The sequence below is a fragment of the Myxocyprinus asiaticus genome, chromosome 30 (assembly GCF_019703515.2).
Source record: "Myxocyprinus asiaticus isolate MX2 ecotype Aquarium Trade chromosome 30, UBuf_Myxa_2, whole genome shotgun sequence".
In the NCBI taxonomy this organism is placed as follows: Eukaryota; Metazoa; Chordata; class Actinopteri; order Cypriniformes; family Catostomidae; genus Myxocyprinus; species Myxocyprinus asiaticus.
The window spans coordinates 4,501,543-4,524,240 of record NC_059373.1 but is presented as its reverse complement, the minus strand read 5'-3'; the positions used below and the strand labels follow the sequence as shown (position 1 = coordinate 4,524,240).

At 36.6% G+C, this 22,698-nt stretch overlaps 1 protein-coding gene across 2 annotated transcripts in view; it reads right to left on the bottom strand.

Moving 5' to 3' along the window:
* LOC127420861 (enhancer of filamentation 1-like) overlaps window positions 1–21,597 on the bottom strand; it is a 43,608-nt gene extending 22,011 nt beyond the window's left edge. The window contains exon 1 of one of the 2 annotated variants that reach the window (XM_051663443.1): window positions 21,552–21,597. Coding sequence is in view for 1 of the 2 variants with exons in the window: in XM_051663442.1 (XP_051519402.1) it covers window positions 16,540–16,551 (12 nt within the window). In the remaining variant the exon portion in view is untranslated. Of the gene's footprint in view, window positions 1–16,539; window positions 16,732–21,551 lie in introns of those variants that run through there. The other variant, XM_051663442.1, reaches the window with a different exon arrangement.
* Between the last annotated feature and the right edge of the window lie 1,101 nt (window positions 21,598–22,698).

Below are 22,698 nucleotides of genomic sequence, written 5' to 3'. Positions count from 1 at the left end.
TGCTAAGGCATTTCTACGTGGTTACTTACTGGCCCAAGCATAAAAAAAAAGCCTACCCTAAGGTCTATTGCTGTTTCTCAATGTGCGTTCTTTTGTGTTCTTACGTTCTCGTGGACTCGTTCTACATCATCATCCACTGCCGAAGTTCGATTCCAATCCTCAAGAATGCAAGTACCGAGAACGCAGGAAATTACCCGGATGTGTCCTTGATTTCGAGGATGCATCGGATGGTGACTTGTGGGCAAGAACTCGGTACTACGGTGGCAGACAATGGACATTTATCGCTTTGTTTTTTCCTCAAGAGTTTCCCGCTGTAAGCTCACGAAAGTCTGACAGATCGTGAGAGTCGTTATACTCCATCAACATTTGTTGATTTTTTGGGCATCATTTTAATACAGTAACAAACATGGAGAAAACAAGTGTTTAAAGACTTCATTCTTTTAACATGTCACTAGTTCTGCAAAAACTCACTGGTGTGATTATATTAATGCTGTCACTGGTGTGATAATGCCAGTAGTTCTCTCATTGGATTCAAATGTGCTGTGACAGTTAACTGCGCAACAGGAAGATCGCAATGGATGCATACTACATCCTCCTGTCCTTCCGAGTTTGTTCTTCCAAGGTAGTTTGGCAAGACTGGTCTTCATAAGAACACAAGTCCATTCTCTGCGTTCTTAGAATTGAGAAACACCCTATATTTTTGTCTGATACAGTATATGGCTCCTTCATAGTAAGTCTATGGGATGTTTTGCCCATTTTATCATCTGCCAGGTGAAAATAGTATGTCAGATTGCTTAGAAAAGTAATAACACACCTCTTCTCAACAAGCCACACAATTTGAGGTATCATACACATTAGTAAAACTTATAAAAGTTAAAGTGAGTTAATAGTGAGGTTTGCTTAAACAAGATACACTAAATAGTACTCTGAAAATTAATACTAAGAAGAACTGAAGTGCTGAAGTAAGTGCAACAGTGATGGTGAAAAGATAACAAGCCAGATCAATCATGCAAACCGTCCCCCGCTGTTGTCACCCTCTATACACAGTCAAAATCTGTAAGCAGGAGCGACATCAAAATATTCCATTCATAGTGTTTACTACATTTATCGCTGTCATACACATTTCCTCTTTTGCAAAGTTTCCGTGCAAAAAAATGTATTTACTTGCGCTACAAATGCAACAGTTTAGTTCTAAAGAAGTACATGTACAAAACAACTGACTTCCATCTTTCAGCTCATGTTTTGAGCACTGTAACAAACTCACAGATCAACTCCGTTTCTGATCTGTAAGAGCTCTCTAAACTAGCTTTAAGCTAGCTTCAACAGTTTTGACTCCAATCGTGACAGAAAATCTGCATTATCTGCATCAAAATTACATTCTAATCTTTCATGATTGTGATTACTCTCTAATCTCGTGATATAGCAACAGACATTAACAAGCAAGGAAATAACATTTTATTGCACAGGTAGTTCTGACTATGGGGGAAATGGCACTGCAGGAAGGAGGGTACAATTTGTAGGATTGTTTGAAATAAAAGTACATACGATGGTCACTTCAACTAAGTAATTTTGCCGTTTATGATCGATTATGTGATCCAGAGTGATTTCTATATCCAGACAGACCTTCATAAAAAAGGTTTTATAAAAATCAACCCCTGGGACTTAAAATTGCCCAAAGTTGAAGAAACACATGTTAAAATTTGATGATGAGCAAATAAGACGTACACAAAATTGGTGCAACAAAATAAAAATGTCTCATATAATATTTCCTCAAAATTGGATCTCATTTCGAATGCTTAGGCCGTCTTTTGGCTACAGGAACACCAGCGTCAAACTGCATTTTAGTTGAGTTGCACCTGGCGTAAGAGCTTGGCCTAAATTTTGCATTCTGCATCTGGAGCACCTTGATGCAATGCCTTTTTCATCACCTTTCTGCTCTGAGACTTTTGGGAAACTCATGACTCATCCTGTTCTAAATAAAGATGTTTTTATTTGTGGCGAGACAGTTTGTTTGTATAATCAACACTGGAGTTTGCCTATAGGCCTATGAGAAGGAATACGTGCCTACTGATCCAAAACCTGAAGCTATTACACAACCAAATTGCTAGCGTACCAGAATCCCCACCTTCTACTTAAATGCACTCTCATTGGGTGGTTTTGGCTTCACCCCAGAAAAAGCATTGTGGTTGATTAAGTAAGTAAATGCGTACACTAAAATGTACTAGGGAAAAATTCCCCCAATGTCACTGCCAGACACCAACATGCTGCAAAATTCTGTACCCTCAGGGTGCAAAAAGCACTATGCAAACAAAGCCCATGGTTTTCCCCAATGAACAACCCCCCTACCTTGCCAAAAGTGGTGTGTTCCGCTGGTGAAATGAAGCGGTGTGAAATTAAGGCCAGCTCACTTCAACGTTCCCTTGAGGGGAGGGCGGTCTGAGCAGGTCGAGTGAAATAGCGCCTTCTTTTACTCTAATTTCACTTGCGTAAATATAGAAGATAATTATGATAATGACTCTAATAAAGACCTGATGATACGTGCGGGGGACCAGGTTGGATAAACGTTCTTTTGGATAGCCAAACACATCCAGTACAACAGTTCTCTGTTTACTTTGGATAATTCTTGCACTAGTTCACAGCTTACTGTAACTTGATTTCGCTTATTATGAGGCAAAACAGAATTGAATGGTGAATGACTGAAATAAAAGGTCACATGTCGTGATTAGGGGAAAGATAGTAGTTGCATGCGAGTTTGTTTGCTTTTAGCAAGCAGTGAATGTAATGGCAGCAATATGGGATCAATATTTACATGCCCCAAGCCAAAACACAATAGAGTGCTCAATCAGTGCTCTTTGACGTACGGTAAAGTTACACGTGAACACCAGGGCTAGAACACGCATCAACATGAGAGAGGATATTGTGGATCTTTATGGAAAGACATTACATAACACAATGTGAATTGAAAAGAAGGTCATCTTTTATTAACTCTTTTTCGTCATATGTATTTGATATCTTGGCAAGTACATTGGAATTTGGTCTCTGCAAACACTGACAGGGTGAATCTCATGAGAACATGTCAAATTTCACCCTCAAATCCAAAGAAAAAAATAAGCAACTACATTTTTCATAAAGAAAATGAAGCATATTTTTAAGAACAATTAAGAGTTTTGTGATGACATTTTCATGACAATTAAGCACATTCTAATGAGCTTATTTTTTTTACTGTATTACAGTAATTATTACTTTATTACTGTATTAATATTACTGTACTACAATTATATTGATGATTTTTATTTAAATCTTCATAAATTAAAAGCAGTACAACAAATGCTCCCATGATGTATAAATACTTTAACTTAATCTTTTTTCAAATTCATATTACAGTATTGAGAATTAGATTTTTTTTGTTTGTTTTTTTGCATTACAGTAATGATCAATTATGATTCAATTAATAAAATAGTGCAAAAAATAAATAAATAAATAAAAATAATTGATGGTCCTAAAAAATAGGTTGAATTTGTTTTTTTGTTTTTTGTTTTTCTGCAAATGATTATTTGCTATTTCAGATTTTTATTTTATTTTTATATTTTAGAGGGGGGAAATATGAGCTCGACAATTTCTTGACAGGTTTTGTAAGATAAGATAATTGACAATAAACAACAGATGACTTAAAAGAATAACACTGACAAAAATAGGGCTAATATTGATACAGATTTCCCAATTCGATTCGGATTCAAGTGGGTATACTTCAGTTCGAATGTCCATTTTGCTTTCATAGGAAAGAAATTCTCTCTCTGCTAATGCTGTTAATTATACAGGGGAACTTCTAACTTGGAACATTACTAAAATATCCATTTTACACATTTATTTCATCATTGGCTTTAATCATTGCTCACATTTTAGGATTTTTAAAAATGCACAAATTCTGTGTATTCCATCAATATGTCTGGAAATTATATTGCATATATAAATATTTTGCTACGTGTTTATTGTTTACTTGCATAATTTGTACTATTTACGTGTATTTACATTAATCTGTAGAACACGTGGTAAAACATCACTGTCTCTTTAAGAATAGCAACAGTTCAGCGAATGTCTCACAGAAGTGTTTTGGTTGAGCGCATATTAATGAGAGCAGAGTCGAATGGCTTCTTTACTGCATCTGTGCTATTTGTAATTAGAATTAAATGTTTTTTGTTGTTTTTGATCATCTACTTATTGTAAAAACCAAGAAGGATATTAAGAGAGACCTTATTCAATGACAAATGGATTGTGTGGATCACTTCTTTGGACAAACATAATTACACGTAACGGTGTCTCGGTGCTATAATTCTCCACTAAACTAGTCAAGAGTTAGAAAGTGAAATCTGAAAATGTACTGGCCAGTGGCTAGTTATACATTTTTAGACGCATAGTGTGAAAGTTGGACGCATATGCGAATGATTTGCGCGTATTGTAGAGAGTATAAAAAATAAAATAAAAAAAAAAAGAAAAAAAAGAAAAAAAAGAAAAAAAATCGATCTTGGGGTTTAAGATTCATTATCGAGATCAATCAAATGAGGATCGTGATGAATTGAAAAATTCATATTTTTACCCAACCCTACATAAAAAAACAGTAACTTCAGTTCGAATTCTGCACTATATTTAGCAAACAGCCGCCTATAACAATGAAATGTTCTGCATTGTATTACACAAACCCAACAAATTGATCCATCTGTAACCGCAGAATGATCATTCAAAGCAAAGGTTGTGACACAGACAGCTGTTAGCTAGAAATAACACACTGCATGAGGCTAAAATCTGTTTTAAATCTGGTGGATTGAACATTACCTTTCTGGAAACTCCCACCCAAGCAAAGGGGGCAGATTACATCGTGACACATTTCTGACTACGTCACAGTGGTCATGCCAAGTTCCTCCTTGCATTTTGACCAATCAGTAAAAGGCTTTAAGGGGCAACAAAAGAAAGAGTTGTATGATTGTATGATGTCTGCATTAGTTATCCCTTTTGTTTCTCTGTGCAGTGAATCAGCGATCGCCCACACTAAAGCCAGTGACGACACTTACAACACCAGCGAAAACCCCCACCCACCAACCAACTAACAAACACCCCAAACAGAGCCCAGCCAACATAACAACCTCAAAGGCTTTAACCAGACAGAGGAGGCTTTTCCTCTAACACAATTAAACCACACAAGCATTTCTTTAAACCACCTGAGCAGAAGTCTACTGCTAGTTTTGTTATGAATATGCCATAGATATGAACAAAATAGCACTTATTAGGGGTGGGCAGTATGACCAAAATCGTATTTCATGCCAAGCCATGAGTAATTTCAATGACTAATGTTATACAAAGGATAGCTCAGACTCTAAATTCTGATTAGATAACCCACATTCAAAGCAGTTGTAAAAAAAAGGCAATATATTTTCACGTTTTTACATTAATGCACCAGAGACGTACAGTAGCTTGTCAACCGTAAACAACATTAACTCCGCTTTACTTTGTGCCTAACAACACCTAACAATTATGAACAATTTCGTGCTATAATATTAATCTCTATTATAATGCTTCACATTAATCCACATTTCTGTCACTTTTCTAAGTGTAAATAAAGTAAATAAGTGATAAAAACCATAAAGCAAAATCTCTACTATTTGACACATTTCTATAATTACACGATATGCACCAGCATATGGCCTAGCTGTAATACTTAGTGACCAAAAACTGGCAAACTTTCAGCATAATTACTGAAAACAAGACACATATTGTTGTAAGTGGGGAGAAATAACACGTTCTTCAAAACTCATCTGTCTAATCCAAAAGATCAGTTTTACCACTTATCTGCTTATTAAAACAACCACAGCCTTGTTTAATTTACTTGTCTGCTGTTATATCTTTATTTACAGCACTGACAACCTCATTAACTTGTCTAGAACATTTATACCACCCTTTAGCCTGAAGCTAGCATCGTAGCATCCCCAACATTACTGCTAGTTTGTTCACATGCTGCAGATCAAGAAACGTTAGACAGATGTCACTGTATGAATGTTGACTTGACCCCTATCAAGTGTCTTGTTTGAACGTTACCTAATCACTAGCTAGCTGTAAACGCTAAATATTGCATAATGCCGTTTTTGTGAGCAGTGTTTGCTTTAACACCATCAGGCCTGCATCTATTGAAGGAGGCTTTTTCTACACAGTGTAAATGGAGTGAGCTGGGTTCATTCATTCAGTGGAAGATAGTTTAAGATAAAATCCCACCAAAACAGCGAGCGCCTTGGATGTGTGATAGATTTATGATGTCACAGCAGGGGCAGCCCTTCAAGGGTGGGAAATACACCCCTAAATGTCATCTTAATTTCACACTTCTCGAGAAAGCCTGTAGTGGTCTTTCACTAATAAGCAGTACATGAGCTTGCTGTAAATTACTTTCAGAAGGATTTTGGGTCAGTGGGCCAGCCATGTTTCGCTCTGACAAGTCTAAATGGAGGAACAAGAAATAACACGTCATCAAAAATCAGTTTGCTACAAGAACAACAACAAAACCAGCACCTGTAATTTATTTATTTATTTAAAAAGGCCTGCAAGGCTTAAAAAATGCATATATAGAGAGTGATGTGAAAAATTATTTGCCCCCTTCCTGATTTCTTCTATGTTAGTGTATTTTTCATACTAAATTGTTTTAGATCTTCAAGCGAGATATAACATATAACAAAAGCAACCTGAGTAAACACAAAATACAGTTTTCAAATATATATATATATATATATATTTTATTGAAGCAAAAATGTATCCAAGACCTATATCACCCATTTGAAAAACTAACTGCCCCCTTAAACTTAATAGCTGGTTGTGCCACCTTTAGCAGCAACAACTTCAACCAAACGCTTCCGATAACTGGAGATCAGTCTTTCACAATGCTGTGGTAGAATGTTGGCACTCTTCTTTGTAGAACAGCTTTAGTTCAGCCACATTGGAGGGTTTTCGAGCATGAACTGCCCATTTCAGGTCCTGCCACAGCATCTCAATCGGGTTCAAGTCAAGACTTTGACTAGGTCACTCCAAAACTTTAATTTTGCTTCTTTTGAGCCATTCAGAGGTGGACTTACTCCTATGCTTTGGATCATTGTCTTGCTGCATAATCCAGTTGCACTTGAGCTTCAACTCATGGACTGATGACCAGACGTTCTCCTTTAGGATTTTCTGGTTGAGAGCAGAATTCATGTTTCCCTCAATTATTGCAAGTCGCCCTGAAGCAGCAAAGCATCCCCACACCATCACATCACCACCACCATGCTTGACTGTAGGATTGATGTTCTTTTTGAGGAATTCTGTGTTAGATTTACGCCAGATGTAACGGGACCCCTGTCTTCCAAACAGTTCCACTTTCAACTCATCAGTCCACAGAACATTCTCCCAAAAGGTTTGAGGATCATCAAGGTGTGTTTTGGCTAAATTCAGATGAGCCTTAATGTTCCTCTGGGTTAGCAGTGGTTTTCACCTCGCCACTCTTCCATGGATGCCATTTTTGGGCGGTGTCTTTCTGATAGTGGAGTCATGAACAGTGACCTTTATTAATGCGAGAGAGGCCTGCAGTTCCTTGGATGCTGTCATTGGCTTTTTTGTGACTTCCTGGATGAGTCGTCGCTGTGCTCTTGGTGGAATTTTGGAAGGTCGGTCACTTCTGGGAAGGTTCACTACTGTGCCAAGTTTTCTCCATTTGGAGATAATCGCTCTCACTGTGGTTCTTTGGAGTCCCAGAGACTTTGAAATAGCTTTGTAACCCTTCCCAGACTGATGTATTTCAGTCACCTTTTGATTGAAATACCAATTTCTGGAATTTCTTTTGACCTTGGCATAGTGTGCTACTGGGTGAGACTTTTTAGCCAACTTCATGCTGCTGATAAAGTTCTATTTAGGTGTTGATTTGATTGAACAGGGCTGGCAGTAATCAGGTCTGGGTGTGTCTAGTCCAGCTGAACCCCATTATGAATGCAATTTCATATATTTGGGGATTTAGTAACTAAGGGCAAATACTTTTTCACACAGGCCCAGCTGGTATTGGATAACATTTTTGCTTCAATAAACAACATTATCATTTAAAATTGTTTACTCAGATTGCCTTTGTATTATGTTAGATTTTGTTTGAATTTTTGAATGAGATATACTCAAAAACCGAAGTAAATACTTTTTCACAGCACTGTGTGTGTAATATATATATATATATATAATATATATATATTACACACACACACACACACACACACACTGTATCTCTATATATAAGGGCTGAAACTAATAAAAAATTGACAACAAACATTTTCGTTGTCGAATAGTCGTTTGATGTCATTTAACATAACACGAGATCATATGAAATTCACTGCAGCTTGTGCCTGACTGAGCAGAGGAAGAAAACACAGCTCACAGTCCAAATGCACACTAAACTTTCCAAACAGCTTAAGATGATGTAAATCGCAAAGTATGAGCGAATTATACAAAAATACCAAATAAGTAAATACAGAAGCACTTTCATTGTGAAATAAAGCGGAGCCAGAGCTGCCACTCTGCTTAAGCAAAAGCTGCGTGTTGAGCGTCTTTAAAGGAAACACACCTGGCATTACATCTTTAATGCAGTTATATTTAATGTGTTATAGCTTTATTACAATTCAAATAATAAGGAAGCAGATCATGTAAATAACTACAAACTCCGAAACTGGCATTTCTCTGTGCGGTCAGCACCTCTTCTATGTGTTGCGTGATGTGTCCCGATCTAAAGGGGAGAGATTGAAACTGCACCCGGCTGATGCACACTCTGTCACGGGGACGCTCGTCCCTCAAGCGTGCGCTTGCTGCAGCTAGATTATAACGTGATGACTCACAACTTATTGAATCATAATATATGCGTCACCGTGCATTTCTTATCGTGAAGAAAATTGGCAATACGCAGCTTTATTAATAAGAGAGAGTTTTTTTTTTTTTTTGAGTTAAAGATGGATTGAAGTGAACAGAAAGGTGAGAGAGGGTAGTCTTCGCCCCATTATACATGGCGACAAAATACATTTTTGATTTGTTTTTTTGTTTTTGTTGCCTTGTTTTCCAATATAAATATCTAAAACGCCTTTAAAACCATATACATTTACTTTTAGCAGCTATACTGCAGAAGAAAAAATTGTTGTCTGAGAATGTTGAATATAATATTAAAAATACAAATATCTAAAAATATGTAAAAATCCTTTAAAAAAGATGCATTCACCTGAGAAGCAGCATATAAGATATTTAGACTTGCTTTTAGAGAATATATCTTGAATATAAGTATATTTTGTCTTTACTGCACTCACTGAAGTATAACCAAGTGGAAAAATACACTTATATACAAAATACACTTATATTTAATATACATTCTCTTAAAGCAAGTCTAAATGTCTATGTTGTTTCTCAAGTAAATGTATTTTTAGACAAACATAATGTGTTTGTATATATTTTTATTTTTAGTCCTGAAATCTTTTTAGCCATTTTATCAAAATGTTTCAAATAAATTTTGGGCAAAAATAAATAAACAAATAAATAAATAAGAGTATATTCCCATATGGGAGTCTATATATGAATGAATGTTAATTTTATTCATTCATTCATTCATTCATTCATTCAATGGATGACAAATACATTACACTTTTCCTAGTTGTGTCTGTGGTAGTTGAGAGTGAGGTCATGCTTTAAATAGTAATGACTACAAAAGTAACAAAGTTCAAGGGAAACAGCCCCACACAATCACGCTGCCTTTATATGCATCCTTCGTTTGCAGCTGTCAAAGTTGCTCTTACCTGACAGTGTGTCATCCCACCCCTGAATCCAGAGAATTGCTCTAAAACACCACCAAATTTAAACCATCCTCCTTCATGCTAGAAATGGCTCTAAAACGGTTTACCTTCATTGGCAGCAAACAAATGCTTGGTTCCTTTTTGTTTTTTTCTGCCAGTCTGCGTCATATACTGTATAGTGCTGTGTAAATTTTTAGGCAGTTGTAAAAAAACAAATATGAAAATTTATAATGAAATGTATATACATGAAATGTAAAATGAGCATGTGCTCAGAAATAATGCCATTAATATTTTTTTATTTATCAATTAAGCTCATACAAAGTGTAGTAAACAAAATCAAAACAAACAAACAAAAAGAAAAATCTGTATTTCGTGTGACCATCCTTTGCCTTTAAAACAGCACCAATAGTCCTAGGTTCACTTGTGTTTTTCAAGGTTGTTGGCAGGTTGTTCCAAGCATCATGGAGAACTTGCCACAGTTTTATGTATTTACTGTAGGTTTTCTCAGTTGCTTCTGTCTCTTCATGTAATCCCAGACTGACTCAATGATGTTGAGATCTTGGCTCTGTGGGCACCATACCATCTGTTGTAGGACAACTTGTTCTACTTCTATTCTATTTGCAAATGGAATGTTTGGAAATCTAAAATGATATTTCCTGTAGACACACTAAAGCAGAAGATATAAAATAACCATCTTCAGCCAAGTGTTTTTGTAAAACATCTACTGTGCCTAAGACTTCTGCACAGTGCTGTACAAATGCTAATATATTGTATATGCTAAGCTGGAAATGCTTTGAAGGAGTGTGCTCTTGTCTATTTATGACTAAAAAAGAAATATCTTTCTCAAAAGCGCATTCGTAAAGAGAAAGGTTTTAGGGTCAAACACAAATGTATGCATTTGAGTACACAGAATTACAATTTTTGGATGAATTATCCCTTTAAGAATCAACCTTTGAAAACATGTATCGGTCAGCTACTAACCTTAATAATGGGGGGATGTATCCCCCACAAAATGTCTATGGTGGTTCTGACCCTTACTTTTTGTTAAAGGGTTCACAGTTCCTTATTTGATGCACCACTGCAACCCCCCATGTTCATGTATGCCGCAAAGCTCTGGGTTCCTTCAGAAGATTTTCTTTGTCCGTGTCTTTTAAAACAGGGCAGAACTGTGTTGTGGAGCACTGGTTGAGACCTGCTCCGTGAATAGCCCTTGTTCTTACCCTGGGGAATGTGGATTGCCTGCTGAGAAGTGTCCTTTATGCACAATACCACCCCGATATGGCCTACGCACACACACAGACCAACACATGCATGTATAGACATGGTCACTCATGCAAAAGACTTCATACTCCGTTTTCCAATACAAGGAACCTCAGGAACGGGAATGTAGTTTAATTGGAAAGTTCTTTGAGTGAACTTGTTCCTTATATATTCAATCATTTCCCACCCACCCAGAGTAAAGTTTTATTGCTCAGATGTATCTTTTCAAAGCTCAGAAGCCTTATTTGACTTTCCAGTTATGTTTAATAACTGGAATCTCTTTATCTCCAAAGTTTCTCCTAAAATTCTTTGGGAGAAATAATAATAAAAATTACAAACAAGACCATTTCTGATGTACAGTTCTTTACAGTTTTCAAAAAACTAGGCTGGAAGCGGACAGTCCATGTGTACTGTGCTGATGACGAAATTTGCATCACGCGCATTGTGCATGAGATAAACTGGTACACGGAAAACCAAAGTACACTTTGCACTTAAGGGTATAGAGGTATAAAAATTAAAGGAATATTCCAGGTTCAATGCAATTAAGCTCAATTGACAGCATTTGTGGCATAATGTTGATTACCACCAAAAAAGTAGCTTCCTTGTCCCTCCTTTTCTTTAAAAAAAGCTAAATCTGGGTTCCAGTAAGGCACTTACTATGGAAGTGAATGGGGCCTTTCCGTAAACATTACAATACTCACCGTTTCAAAAGGTAATCAAGTCAAATTTAGTCACGCACACACTACAAACTATACTCTGTTGACCCACCCTCTACCTCATGTTTCCCTTTTCTTTTCATTTCTGTGGGGCAACCCCTACGTTTTCCCCTCAGACAATATGAGAACAATGTCAATTTCCAAACAAAACCCTCGACTTGGACAGCAGCCTGGAGAGAGAGACGCAAAAATAACCCCAGAACGTTTACTTAAGCTAATCACTTCTTTGTGCCTGTCAAGCTATTTGTGCCACAGTTACATAAGACTGAAAAGAGACTCCAAAGAAAGCATAAAAGCAGGGTACAGACGTTTCACTGTGTCTGAAAGGGGTCGGCTCTCGTTTCGGAATACTCCTGAAGGGAAAATCTATGGTGTAACTGTCTCAAACTGTTCCCAGATCCAGAGCAGGGGCCCTGAAACCCAATAAACGGCCTACAGGTCTGCTTGTTTGCAGCATTATGGGGATTATTTATGACTCCGTAGAACATCCTAGATAATCAACTGCACACCTGTTGGAAAACATAACTGACGTCGGCAGGGCCCGGGTTCTGGCTGACCTTTGCGATCTGTGACGTCAAGATTTCAGCAACGTGACCCTTTAGAATCAAAGCTGAAGTCTGTTTTGTGTCTTCACCGTTCCAAAGGTGGAAAAGCAGCTCTTGCAAGAACTTATTATTATTTAACTAGCACCAGCACTTCACCTCATGACTGTGTGAGTGGCTTCTTTCACAATGGCGAGATTTTATCATTTATTTTGAGCTTATCACTGATATAGTTTTCAAATTTTGTTTCCATTTCATAACATCCCAGAGTCAAAAGTTCATGGTCCACAAGAGCAAGGTCATGTTTTGTTTTCTCTAGTCTGGCCACTAATCTAGAGCCAATATACTGTACATAATTAGATTTCAACAAACCCCAAGACACGTCCACCACTGTTTGTGCTACAGACATGAATGATACCACAAAATGTGTGGCTTTTTGAGGAGAGGTGTGCTTTTACTTTTCTAAGCAACAAGAGTTTTTCCTGGCAGACAATAAACTAAAAAGAGTGAAAACCACCAAGCAAATCAACACGTTATAAACCATTCAGAATTCCTGCAATGGCAACCACCTTCAATATGCTACTTTGACAAGAAGAGGGTTTTTGTGGAACGTAAAGTGGTTCACACACTGGAACCATCTGTTGGACGGAATATTCTAAAAACATTGTTTTCTTTGAACGTACCCAAACCAGCATCAACATTTGCTGTCCAACGATGGTGCCCAGCTATGACTTATGGGATCTGTTCAAAATTCTGCAGCGCCACTGAATATCACTCTCATAGTTTTCATAAAATTACAATAATTTCGACCCAATTCATTATCAAAGGATATACATTCTTGACTTTAGCTTGAGGCTAGAAGATACATCATGTATAGGCCATTTATCAGTAACAAGTTTACCTTTTTGTGCTTTGACAGCTTGAATAATGCCTATTGGTTACATATAGAGATATCACTTAATAATCGTCGCATGTTGAAATCTTTCAGTTTGTGCAGTTGCACCCATTTTGTTTTTCTTAATACACCAACCTGCAAACTATCAATGCCACTTTTTCTTCATTCTTGATGAAGTGCAAAAACCTTTGTATGTAATTTTGTCGGTACAGTGATTGCAGTTGATTCAGTGTTCTGGATTGTCACCTCCATTCAACGTGCAAAGAACCAATGAAAAGCTTTTTCTTTTGGTTAGGTTAGGTTAACGTAATCAAGTCTAACTGGAGGTGGTATTGCTTCAGCCTCTCTCTCAGCTGTCTGTTCACTCAGTTGGGTTCAACACATTAGTTATCAGACCATGAGCTGACAACAGCCTGTGTGTCACCCGGGGTGCTGGACATCAGTTGTTCTGTGTCAAAAACAACAACAGGGTGAGCACTTTGTCCCCGTGGTGTTGACCCCCAAACACACTGAAAAGACTTGCTTTGACAACCTGGTCTCATAAAATCATGTTACTTCCTACGTTTTTGCAAAATGATTTTTACGTGACATTATCTTATGACAACTATACACTTTTACTATTGTGAATGACTTTATTGTGAATCACCAACTACATTTAAAAGCTCGTTTCAAACCGATGAAAACTGCACAGTAGCTCAACTAATAAAGCATTTCACTTGCAAAGCACAGGAGTGTGGTACAAGTCTTGAAGAGCAGTGAGTCGACACGTAAACCGAAAGTGTCATAGAAACACAACAAAATTACGTGGTTGCTTCAGCAATTGTTTTTCATCACAAATTTGCTTTTATGAGACTATCAGTTAGGTTTAGATTTAAGGTTTAGGGTAGGGAGGTTGGTTCTGTTGGTTTAAAACTCAATAGAGTATTAATCTTAAAACTTCATCTGTTTGGGAGAACATTTAATTACCTTTTAGCACCACACAGTGGACGTTTCACCTCGGAAATGTCACGAAACGTTTAAGAAACCACATAATATCATTTCGCAAAACTTTTGCTACAGTCACGTAATTTTCCGGAGATCAGGCTGAGCTTAGACTAGCATGAATTCTCATACTGGTCAGTGCTGGTTTGAAGCTGGACCTGCTAGTTCACCATCCAACAATAGTTTATGAAGCTGGTCAACCAGGCTGATTAAGCTAGTTTCGTATGCAATCTGATGGGGACCAGCAAACCAAAACACAGCACTGGAAAGTCCTGCGTTATAGTTACTCCACAATGGGCCAAAATAGATCAATTTCCAACTGAGACGTTTCAAGAAAACGCCGGCAAACCAAACGATCTCTGTGTCGGCGCCAATAAAAGAATATCGGATATGTTTTGATGTACACTTCCTCAGATGTTTTACCAGCAAAATCAAAGGGTTCTTATATTTCTAAAAAGATATATACAGTATGTTAAGATGAAATTATGCCTATGGTGTCATGACCCAAAGCTTCAAGCCTGAAGAAATTAAATCTAATGAGCAAGAGAGAGACTCGTTGCCATACTGTAGAGGACTCCAAACAGTCTGCAATGCGCTAACAGCCAAGTACTCCACATTCCCCAGATAGTGTGAAGCAGACAAAAGCATTCCATTCAGGAACAGCAGCTCCAACCTCCTACCAAAGTAGGAAACAAATCTTCCCAAAGGGCTGGAAGCCTCAAAGATATGCAAATGGAGAGGGAATTGCACACAAGAGCCAAGATTCTCTTGAATGAAAGCTGCCCCCATGCTTGGCCAAAGTTTAGTCCTGTACTCTGAGTGCACCCAGATCAGCTGGGAAAACTGGGAATGACAGCTAAAGTTACAGCCTGGTTTTATGTTTGCTTCCATGAGGGGCTAGCTTTATTAGTCTTAAAGAAACAGTTAACCCAAAAATCAACTCTGTCAATATTTATTTACCCGACCTCATGTTTTTCCAAACCTATACGACTTTTTTCTCCAAGTGGAACACAACAGGCTATTTTTAAGCAGAATGTTAGGTACTGACAGCCTTAGTCACCATTCACTTTCATTGTATCTTTTAAAATGAAAGTGAATGGTGACTGAGGCCAACATTCTGCCTAACATCTTTTGTGTTCCACAGAAGAGAAAGAGTCATATGGGTTTGAAAAACAACAACTTTAGTTTAAATGAATGATGACAGAATATTAGTTTTTAACTTTCAATGTGAATATTAAACTAACCACTATAAACTATAGCAGGTAAAACATTTTTAATGTAGCACTTTTGTTTAAACTGCGCTTTACAGAAGACATTTAAACGTATTTAAACTAGATAAATGATTATAAACTAGATACAGGGTTCAATAAGGAGTCTATTCATCCTTTCTGCATGATGTCTTTGAAACAGACCCTTGAAAAACAGTCCCTGCAGTTTAAACTGCGATCTATGCACAAATCACACACTGACATGCAAATAAAATCCTGGAGTGTTTTTATTTTCTTTCTCCACTAGGAATACACAGTAACAGCTAGCCTGTTACTCTGAACAGAATGCATGCTGTTTGCTTTAAGGCATCACGTTACACAATCACAGTAAGTCTCAAATTGGAAAAGAGGCTGGAGACTTGGCTAATGAATGAATGGCACCGTATATATCCTCAAGTGGCTCCAAGTAACTTGAGTTTAAAATGCAGAGTGTAAATCACATCATTTATAACCAGGCACGCTCCAAAAGAGCTCAAAGAATGCTTTTGTATTAAGCATGCAATAAATGGTGTGATTTACACTTTGCTTTTGGATCATACCTATCATCCAATAATTGCATGGTTGGTTACACACAAAAATCACTGCTGTTTGGAGCTGGAGCAAGTCTGTTGTTAAGTTAAAGAGTATTTAACCAGAGAAACAGCATCCTGAGAGGGAACCTATCCTCCACTGAATTTACTTAAGGTATGCCAGAGTGCATGAATAATGTGCCCTTGAATAATGAACATTCAGATAATAATAATATCCTATTAATAAGGCACATTCAAAGAGTTTGTTCCCTTATTTCATTTGTACATCTGTGAAATTAATTTATATCAATTAAATTCCACATTTGAGCTATTTTTTTGAGCTACATTTATGTAGTATATTGTGTATATGTGGATTATATCTATCTATCTATCTATCTATAAAACATGTGCACATTCATTTTAGAATAAAAAAAAAAACATTTATTCTTAAGCATGATGTACATATTAACTCTACTCGCTCTTAATAAACAGAACCCACCTTGATGTAGTTTACGGAAATAGCGCGCATGAATGGAGAGATGTCACTTACTTTGTACTTCATTTTGCGCGTCCTCCACTCTTCAATAACTCCAGTAAGAAAACAAATCCGAATTCAGTTCAGAAGAAACTCTCCTCTTATCTTTAAAACGAGACTAAACGCGCAGTCCCATCGTTGTCGCAGGTTCGAGGGTCAGTAGTTTCTCTGAGAGCACGCGGGAGGAGCACTCGTACACTACTCCGCAGAACCTACGTGTGCTCATTTGCATAACGCGCACTCATTGGTCAGCGATGCTGGGGCTGGCCCCTCCTGTTCTCATAGGGCATTGTGATGTCAGGCATTTGTTTACGCCATAAAAGGGGCGCCGACGTTTCTAGGAAATTACGTCTCTGTTAGTCATAAATGTTAGGGCTTGCTAACATTGTAATATGAGCTCACTGTCCTATAGTGTGTTGATTTTGGCTTTCTATTTGGTCTTTCGTAGACAGAATCTTTGATAAACACTGAAGCAGTATGTCACTTTGTTTTTTTTGTTTTTTCAGGATCCCTAGGTTTCCTTGGTTCCCAAATCATTTCACCAATGCATTCCCATGACTTGAGATTGCACTCACAAAGAACATTTTCTATATATCCTAAGGAATATTCTAGATCTGAGCTATATAAACACAGCCAGGGGAAGATATCCTCAACCACCTTCACTATTTTTCATTGCTCATTGATGGCACCAAATCTCATCCCAGCACATTTATTCAACAGCTAATATTTTGTCATTGGAATTAATGATGTGTGAATTTATTATGTTGGATATTAAAAGCTGGTAACACTGTACAATACGGTTCCATTAATTAATGCATTTAGTATCATGAACAAACAATGAACAATATATGCATTTTCTTTTTTACAGCATTTGTTAATATTAGTTAGTTAGTTAATAAAAATAAAAAAATTAAATTTTTCATTGTTAGTTCAGGTTAGTTCATAGTGCATTAACTAATGAGAAATGTATTAGGATATGTTAAAATTAACATTAACCAAGATTAATAAATGCAGTATAATTATTGTTCACTGTAAGTTCATGTAAACTGATGTTGTTAACAAATGGAAACTAATGAGGTTTATGTGGAAAAATAAATAAATAATGTTTTTTCTCCTACCTATTGTTGATTAATAATTATTATAATTCATGAGTTAATAAATAATAATAGCATTTATGAAATATTTCAGCTTCAAAACAAGTTAAGCTCGATCAACAGCATTTGTGGCATACATTTTACAATTTTGCCTTTAAACCCTCCAAGAATTGACCCCATTCACTTCCATTGTAAGTACATCACTCTAACCTCAATTATGGTTTTTTTGTTGTTGTTGTTGTTTTTTTTTGTTTGTTTGTTTGTTTTTTTAAACCAACATTATGCCACAAATGCTGTTGATCGAGCTTAACTTGTTTTGAAGCTGAAATATTTCATAAATGCTATTACTATTTATTTTATATATCCTAATACATTTCTCATTAGTTAATGCACTATGAACTAACCTGAACTGACAATGAACAATTTAATTTTTTTTATGAACTAACTAACTAATATTAACAAATGCTGTAAAAAAGAAAATGCATATATTGTTCATTGTTTGTTCATGATACTAAATGCATTAATTAATGGAACCGTATTGTACAGTGTTACCAGCTTTTAATATCCAACATAATAAATTCACACATCATTAATTCCAATGACAAAATATTAGCTGTTGAATAAATGTGCTGGGATGAGATTTGGTGCCATCAATGAGCAATGAAAAATAGTGAAGGTGGTTGAGGATATCTTCCCCTGGCTGTGTTTATATAGCTCAGATCTAGAATATATGTTCTTTGTGAGTGCAATCTCAAGTCATGGGAATGCATTGGTGAAATGATTTGGGAACCAAGGAAACCTAGGGATCCTGAAAAAAAAACAAAAAAAACAAAGTGACATACTGCTTAAGTGTTTATCAAAGATTCTGTCTACGAAAGACCAAATAGAAAGCCAAAATCAACACACTATAGGACAGTGCGCTCATATTACAATGTTAGCAAGCACTAACATTTATGACTAACAGAGACATAATTTCCTAGAAACATCGGCACCCCTTTTATGGCACTACATGAATTCTTCTGTTAAAACTAGTGTATAATTTGAGCTGTAAAGATGATTAAAAAATCATCATTTTTGCAGGATAACTGGGTTTAACTGCGTTATGGCAAAGAAGTTGTGTTACAGAAATGGTTAGTAAGCAATTTTATCACACTAAAATCATGTTTACATGCGTATTGTTAACGTCTTGTGGCTTTACTTTTGAAACAGTGAGTATTTTTGGTCCCATTCACTTCCATTGTAAGTGTCTCACTGTAATCCAGATTTGTACTTTTTTCATTTTTGTGGTCTGAATTCATAGTCTATTGCTATTATGGCATCCTTCAATTAAAAAGATGCATCTATAGACACACACATATAAACATAGGCCTATAGAGTATACAGTCAGATGTAACTCTTTGATTGTAATTCTATTATTTTATTTGTCTGTCATTATTCAGCTATTTATCAACATCATCCCAAACTTCCCCTATACCCGTCGTTTGCTGTTGATGAAGATGGTCTTAAGTTTAACACATGCATGTGCAGCTTGCAGTGACTAAAAATAAAATAAAAAGAATCAAAACAATACATTAAATCACTGAGAGTACCAAAAAGTACCACGGCACTAGCATGGTATATGAATATGGTAATTATCTAGTACCATGGTATACATCAAAGTACCATGGTTTTACCTTTTGAACTCAAGACACAATTTTGAAAAAATATAAATAGTGTTGTGTTACGTGAATAAGTATTTCAGAAATGCTTTAGCCCCCAGTTAAATGAATGCCACACAGTAATAGGCCTAAAGAAACAGTGGTGATAGCTTTAACTAGTATGCATCCCACTTTGAAATACAGACTGAGAACATTATAATAATCTAGCAATTTGATATACTGTACACTTATGAAAGGCTTTGTCCATGACAATAGAAATATCTAACCATTAAAGTTACCTTAATGTGGGATTTTGATCAAGATCTTACAGTCCTTGATGTCTGACAGCTTTAATTGGGTTCTTTGTGTTACTATGATCTCTTAAATCAAGCCCTCTCTGCATCAGACTACAAGAGCGGTGACTGTACCACCATGAATACAGGCAGTGTAAAAATGAGACTAGTCTTACATAACCTTCATGCTGGTAGATTAAATGTGGTCAGAACTGATTGATACAAGAAGGCTTTGTGTTTATTTTTTCCAGTCATACCTGAATATGATCACATTCCTAAATACAAACATAACAAGCTATGTTTTTTGTTGATGAGATTGCTTAAATTCTCTCTTGAGAACAGTTTGTTTTTTGGTTACAAGTCTTAAAATTCCCACATGTCATTTACCGCATGCACTGGGCATTGGACTAAGAACTTGTGTTGATCATTCATTGTGGTTTCCTTTCATGAAATGCACAGAGAAGTAGACCATAAGCCACGAACCGTGTGGTTCATGTTTCAGTTGATATGTCAACAACATATCTTAAAACTTATGAAAAGAACTATGAATTTACTTGAGCTAATATCTTGTTGACATGGTGGGTTCACATATTTCGTGGGGGTTTTGAGCAAAGACAAATGTTTGCTTGCTGAAAACTTCTTTGACCCTGCTGCTAAAAAAGACCAGCATAGAATTGTCATGCCTGGTTTAAACTGGTTTGTGCTGGTTTTGATGCTGGTCTTGCTGGTGGGTCAGCAGAGCCATACTGTTCACTAGCAAAACCTAGCAGGTGACACTGGTCAACTATTGTGGCTTGTCTGGTGATATTGGTTCACCAAGGAAGTCTTGCTTGGTTAAGATTGATAAGAAGTCTTGTTGGAACACCAGCACACCAGCATCCCATGATGGGGTGCGTTAGCCAGAACATAACATATCTGACATTAATGATACTAATAGTTAAACTGAGAACTGTATAAAGAACGCTTTTATGCTTAAATGGTTCTTTGTAAAAGATGTTTAAAGTTCTTTTCTCCTTAAAGGGATAGTTCACCTAAAAAGGAAAATTCTCTTATCATTTACTCACCCTCATGCCATCCTAGATGTGTATGACTTTCTTTCTTCCGCAGAACACAAACAAAGATTTTTAGAAAAATACCTCAGATCAGTAGGTCCATACAATGCAAGTGAATAGTGACCAGACCTTTGTAGCTCCAAAAATCACATAAAGGAAACATAAAAGTAATCAATACAGCTCCAGTGGTTAAATCTATGTCTTCAGAAGCAATATAATAGGTGTGGGTGAGAAACAGAACAATATTTAAATCCTTTTTACTCTAAATCTCCACTTTAACTTTCACTTTCAAACTAAACAGGCACCACATGTGACTTTCAGATGTAAAAGTGAAAGTGGAGATTTAGAGTAAAAATAGGACTTAAACTTTGATCTGTTTCTCACCCACACTTATCATATCGCTTCTGAAGATATAGATTTAACCACTGGAGCCTGGAGTCACTGGATTACTTCTATGTTTCACCATTCACTTTCAGTGTATGGACCAACAGAGCTGAGATATTCTCCTAATTATCTTTGTTTGTGTTTTGCTGAAGAAAGAAATGTATACACATCTAGGATAGCATGAGGGTGAGTAAACGATGAGAGAATTGTCATTTTTGGGTGAACTATCCCTTTAAAAAGGATTCTTTCTAGCACCAAAATGGTTCTGCATTTGTAGTAAGTGAAATAATCTGGTGCTTTTAAGAGCTGTTGCTTCTTATGAACGTTTAGAAAGATTTACTTTTTCTAATTGGATTTTTCTAAGTGTGATTTCTGAATTCAGATTTTTTTTTAAGCCCCAAAGAAATGTTGCTTTTGGTTAATAAGCATCTGAAATCAACTGTACAAAAAGATGCTTTGCTTCCAGAAAGATGCAAGTATAGCAGTTACTTTCACACAACCAGATATTAGACTGCAATCTACAAATAATCCACAAATGAAAACAATAATATATAGAAATGTACTCACCCGTAGCTGAGTGTCAGTATTACTGAGCGAGATGTCTTATGAGTGAAGTGAAGGATGATGGTAAAGATGTGAGAGGAAACGCCCTGGATGTTGTCAGCTCGCAGCAGACTGGGGTGTGACTACCTGTTTACAGTACGTGTGTGATCTTTCTGCATATGCAGTTATGAGTATTGACTTGCAAACATGCAGAACACCAAGAGCCACAGTACCTGTGAATGAGAACTGTTAGTTATATTGAACTTCTGATACTCCACTGAAACTTAAATGCAAATTCTCTGAGTGAAACTGACTTTTAATCCTATTTTGTAAGGTTCAGTCTTGATTTCAGTTTTGAAATTCATTTAGGTATGTGCTTTATTAGGATTTATTGTGAAATTGATTGAAAACAAATTGATTGCTAAAAACAACACACAGAGTTATAAAAGGAAAGTTCACAACAGTATCAAATGTATGTATCCCTTGTTGGTCCCACTTTATATAAGTTGTCTTTCACTAATAAACACTAACATTAAAATACATACAGTACAGTCTATTTATTGTGTAACTACATGTTTTCTGCAAAATACTCACAAGATTCACATTTCGTGCTACTGAGGTGGAGGTACGGTTAGGTTTAGAAGTAGGGGTTAGGGTTAGGGTTAGCGTTAGGTTAGGGTTAAGGTTAATTGTGTATTTACATTCAGGGTTCCTGCAGTCAGGGAAAACCTGGAAATATCAGGGAATTTTAAAATTGTGATTTCCAGGCCTGGAAAAGTCATGGAAATTAGTCAAATCTTCAAAGTCATGGAAAAATCATGGATTTATATAGGTATGTATATATATATATATAGACTGTCATGTTATTTAGAATACCTGATTAATTAGGATGCTTTCACACTAGCACTTTTGGTGCGCACCCGGGTTCGAATGACGTCAATGTTTGGTTTATTTTGATAATGTGAAAATGCTGTTTTCCGGATTCGGGTGCGTACCCAGAAACTGCACCAGAGTCCGCTTGAGAAGTTGGTCTGGAGTACGGTTCATGTGAACTCCAGCAAGGTTCGCTGCTGTTATAAACGCAATTGTACCAAAGCGTGGAAGTGAACCGCTTGTGATGACGTATAATTCGTGTCTTTGCAGGGTCCTGATCGCAGTTATTATGATATAA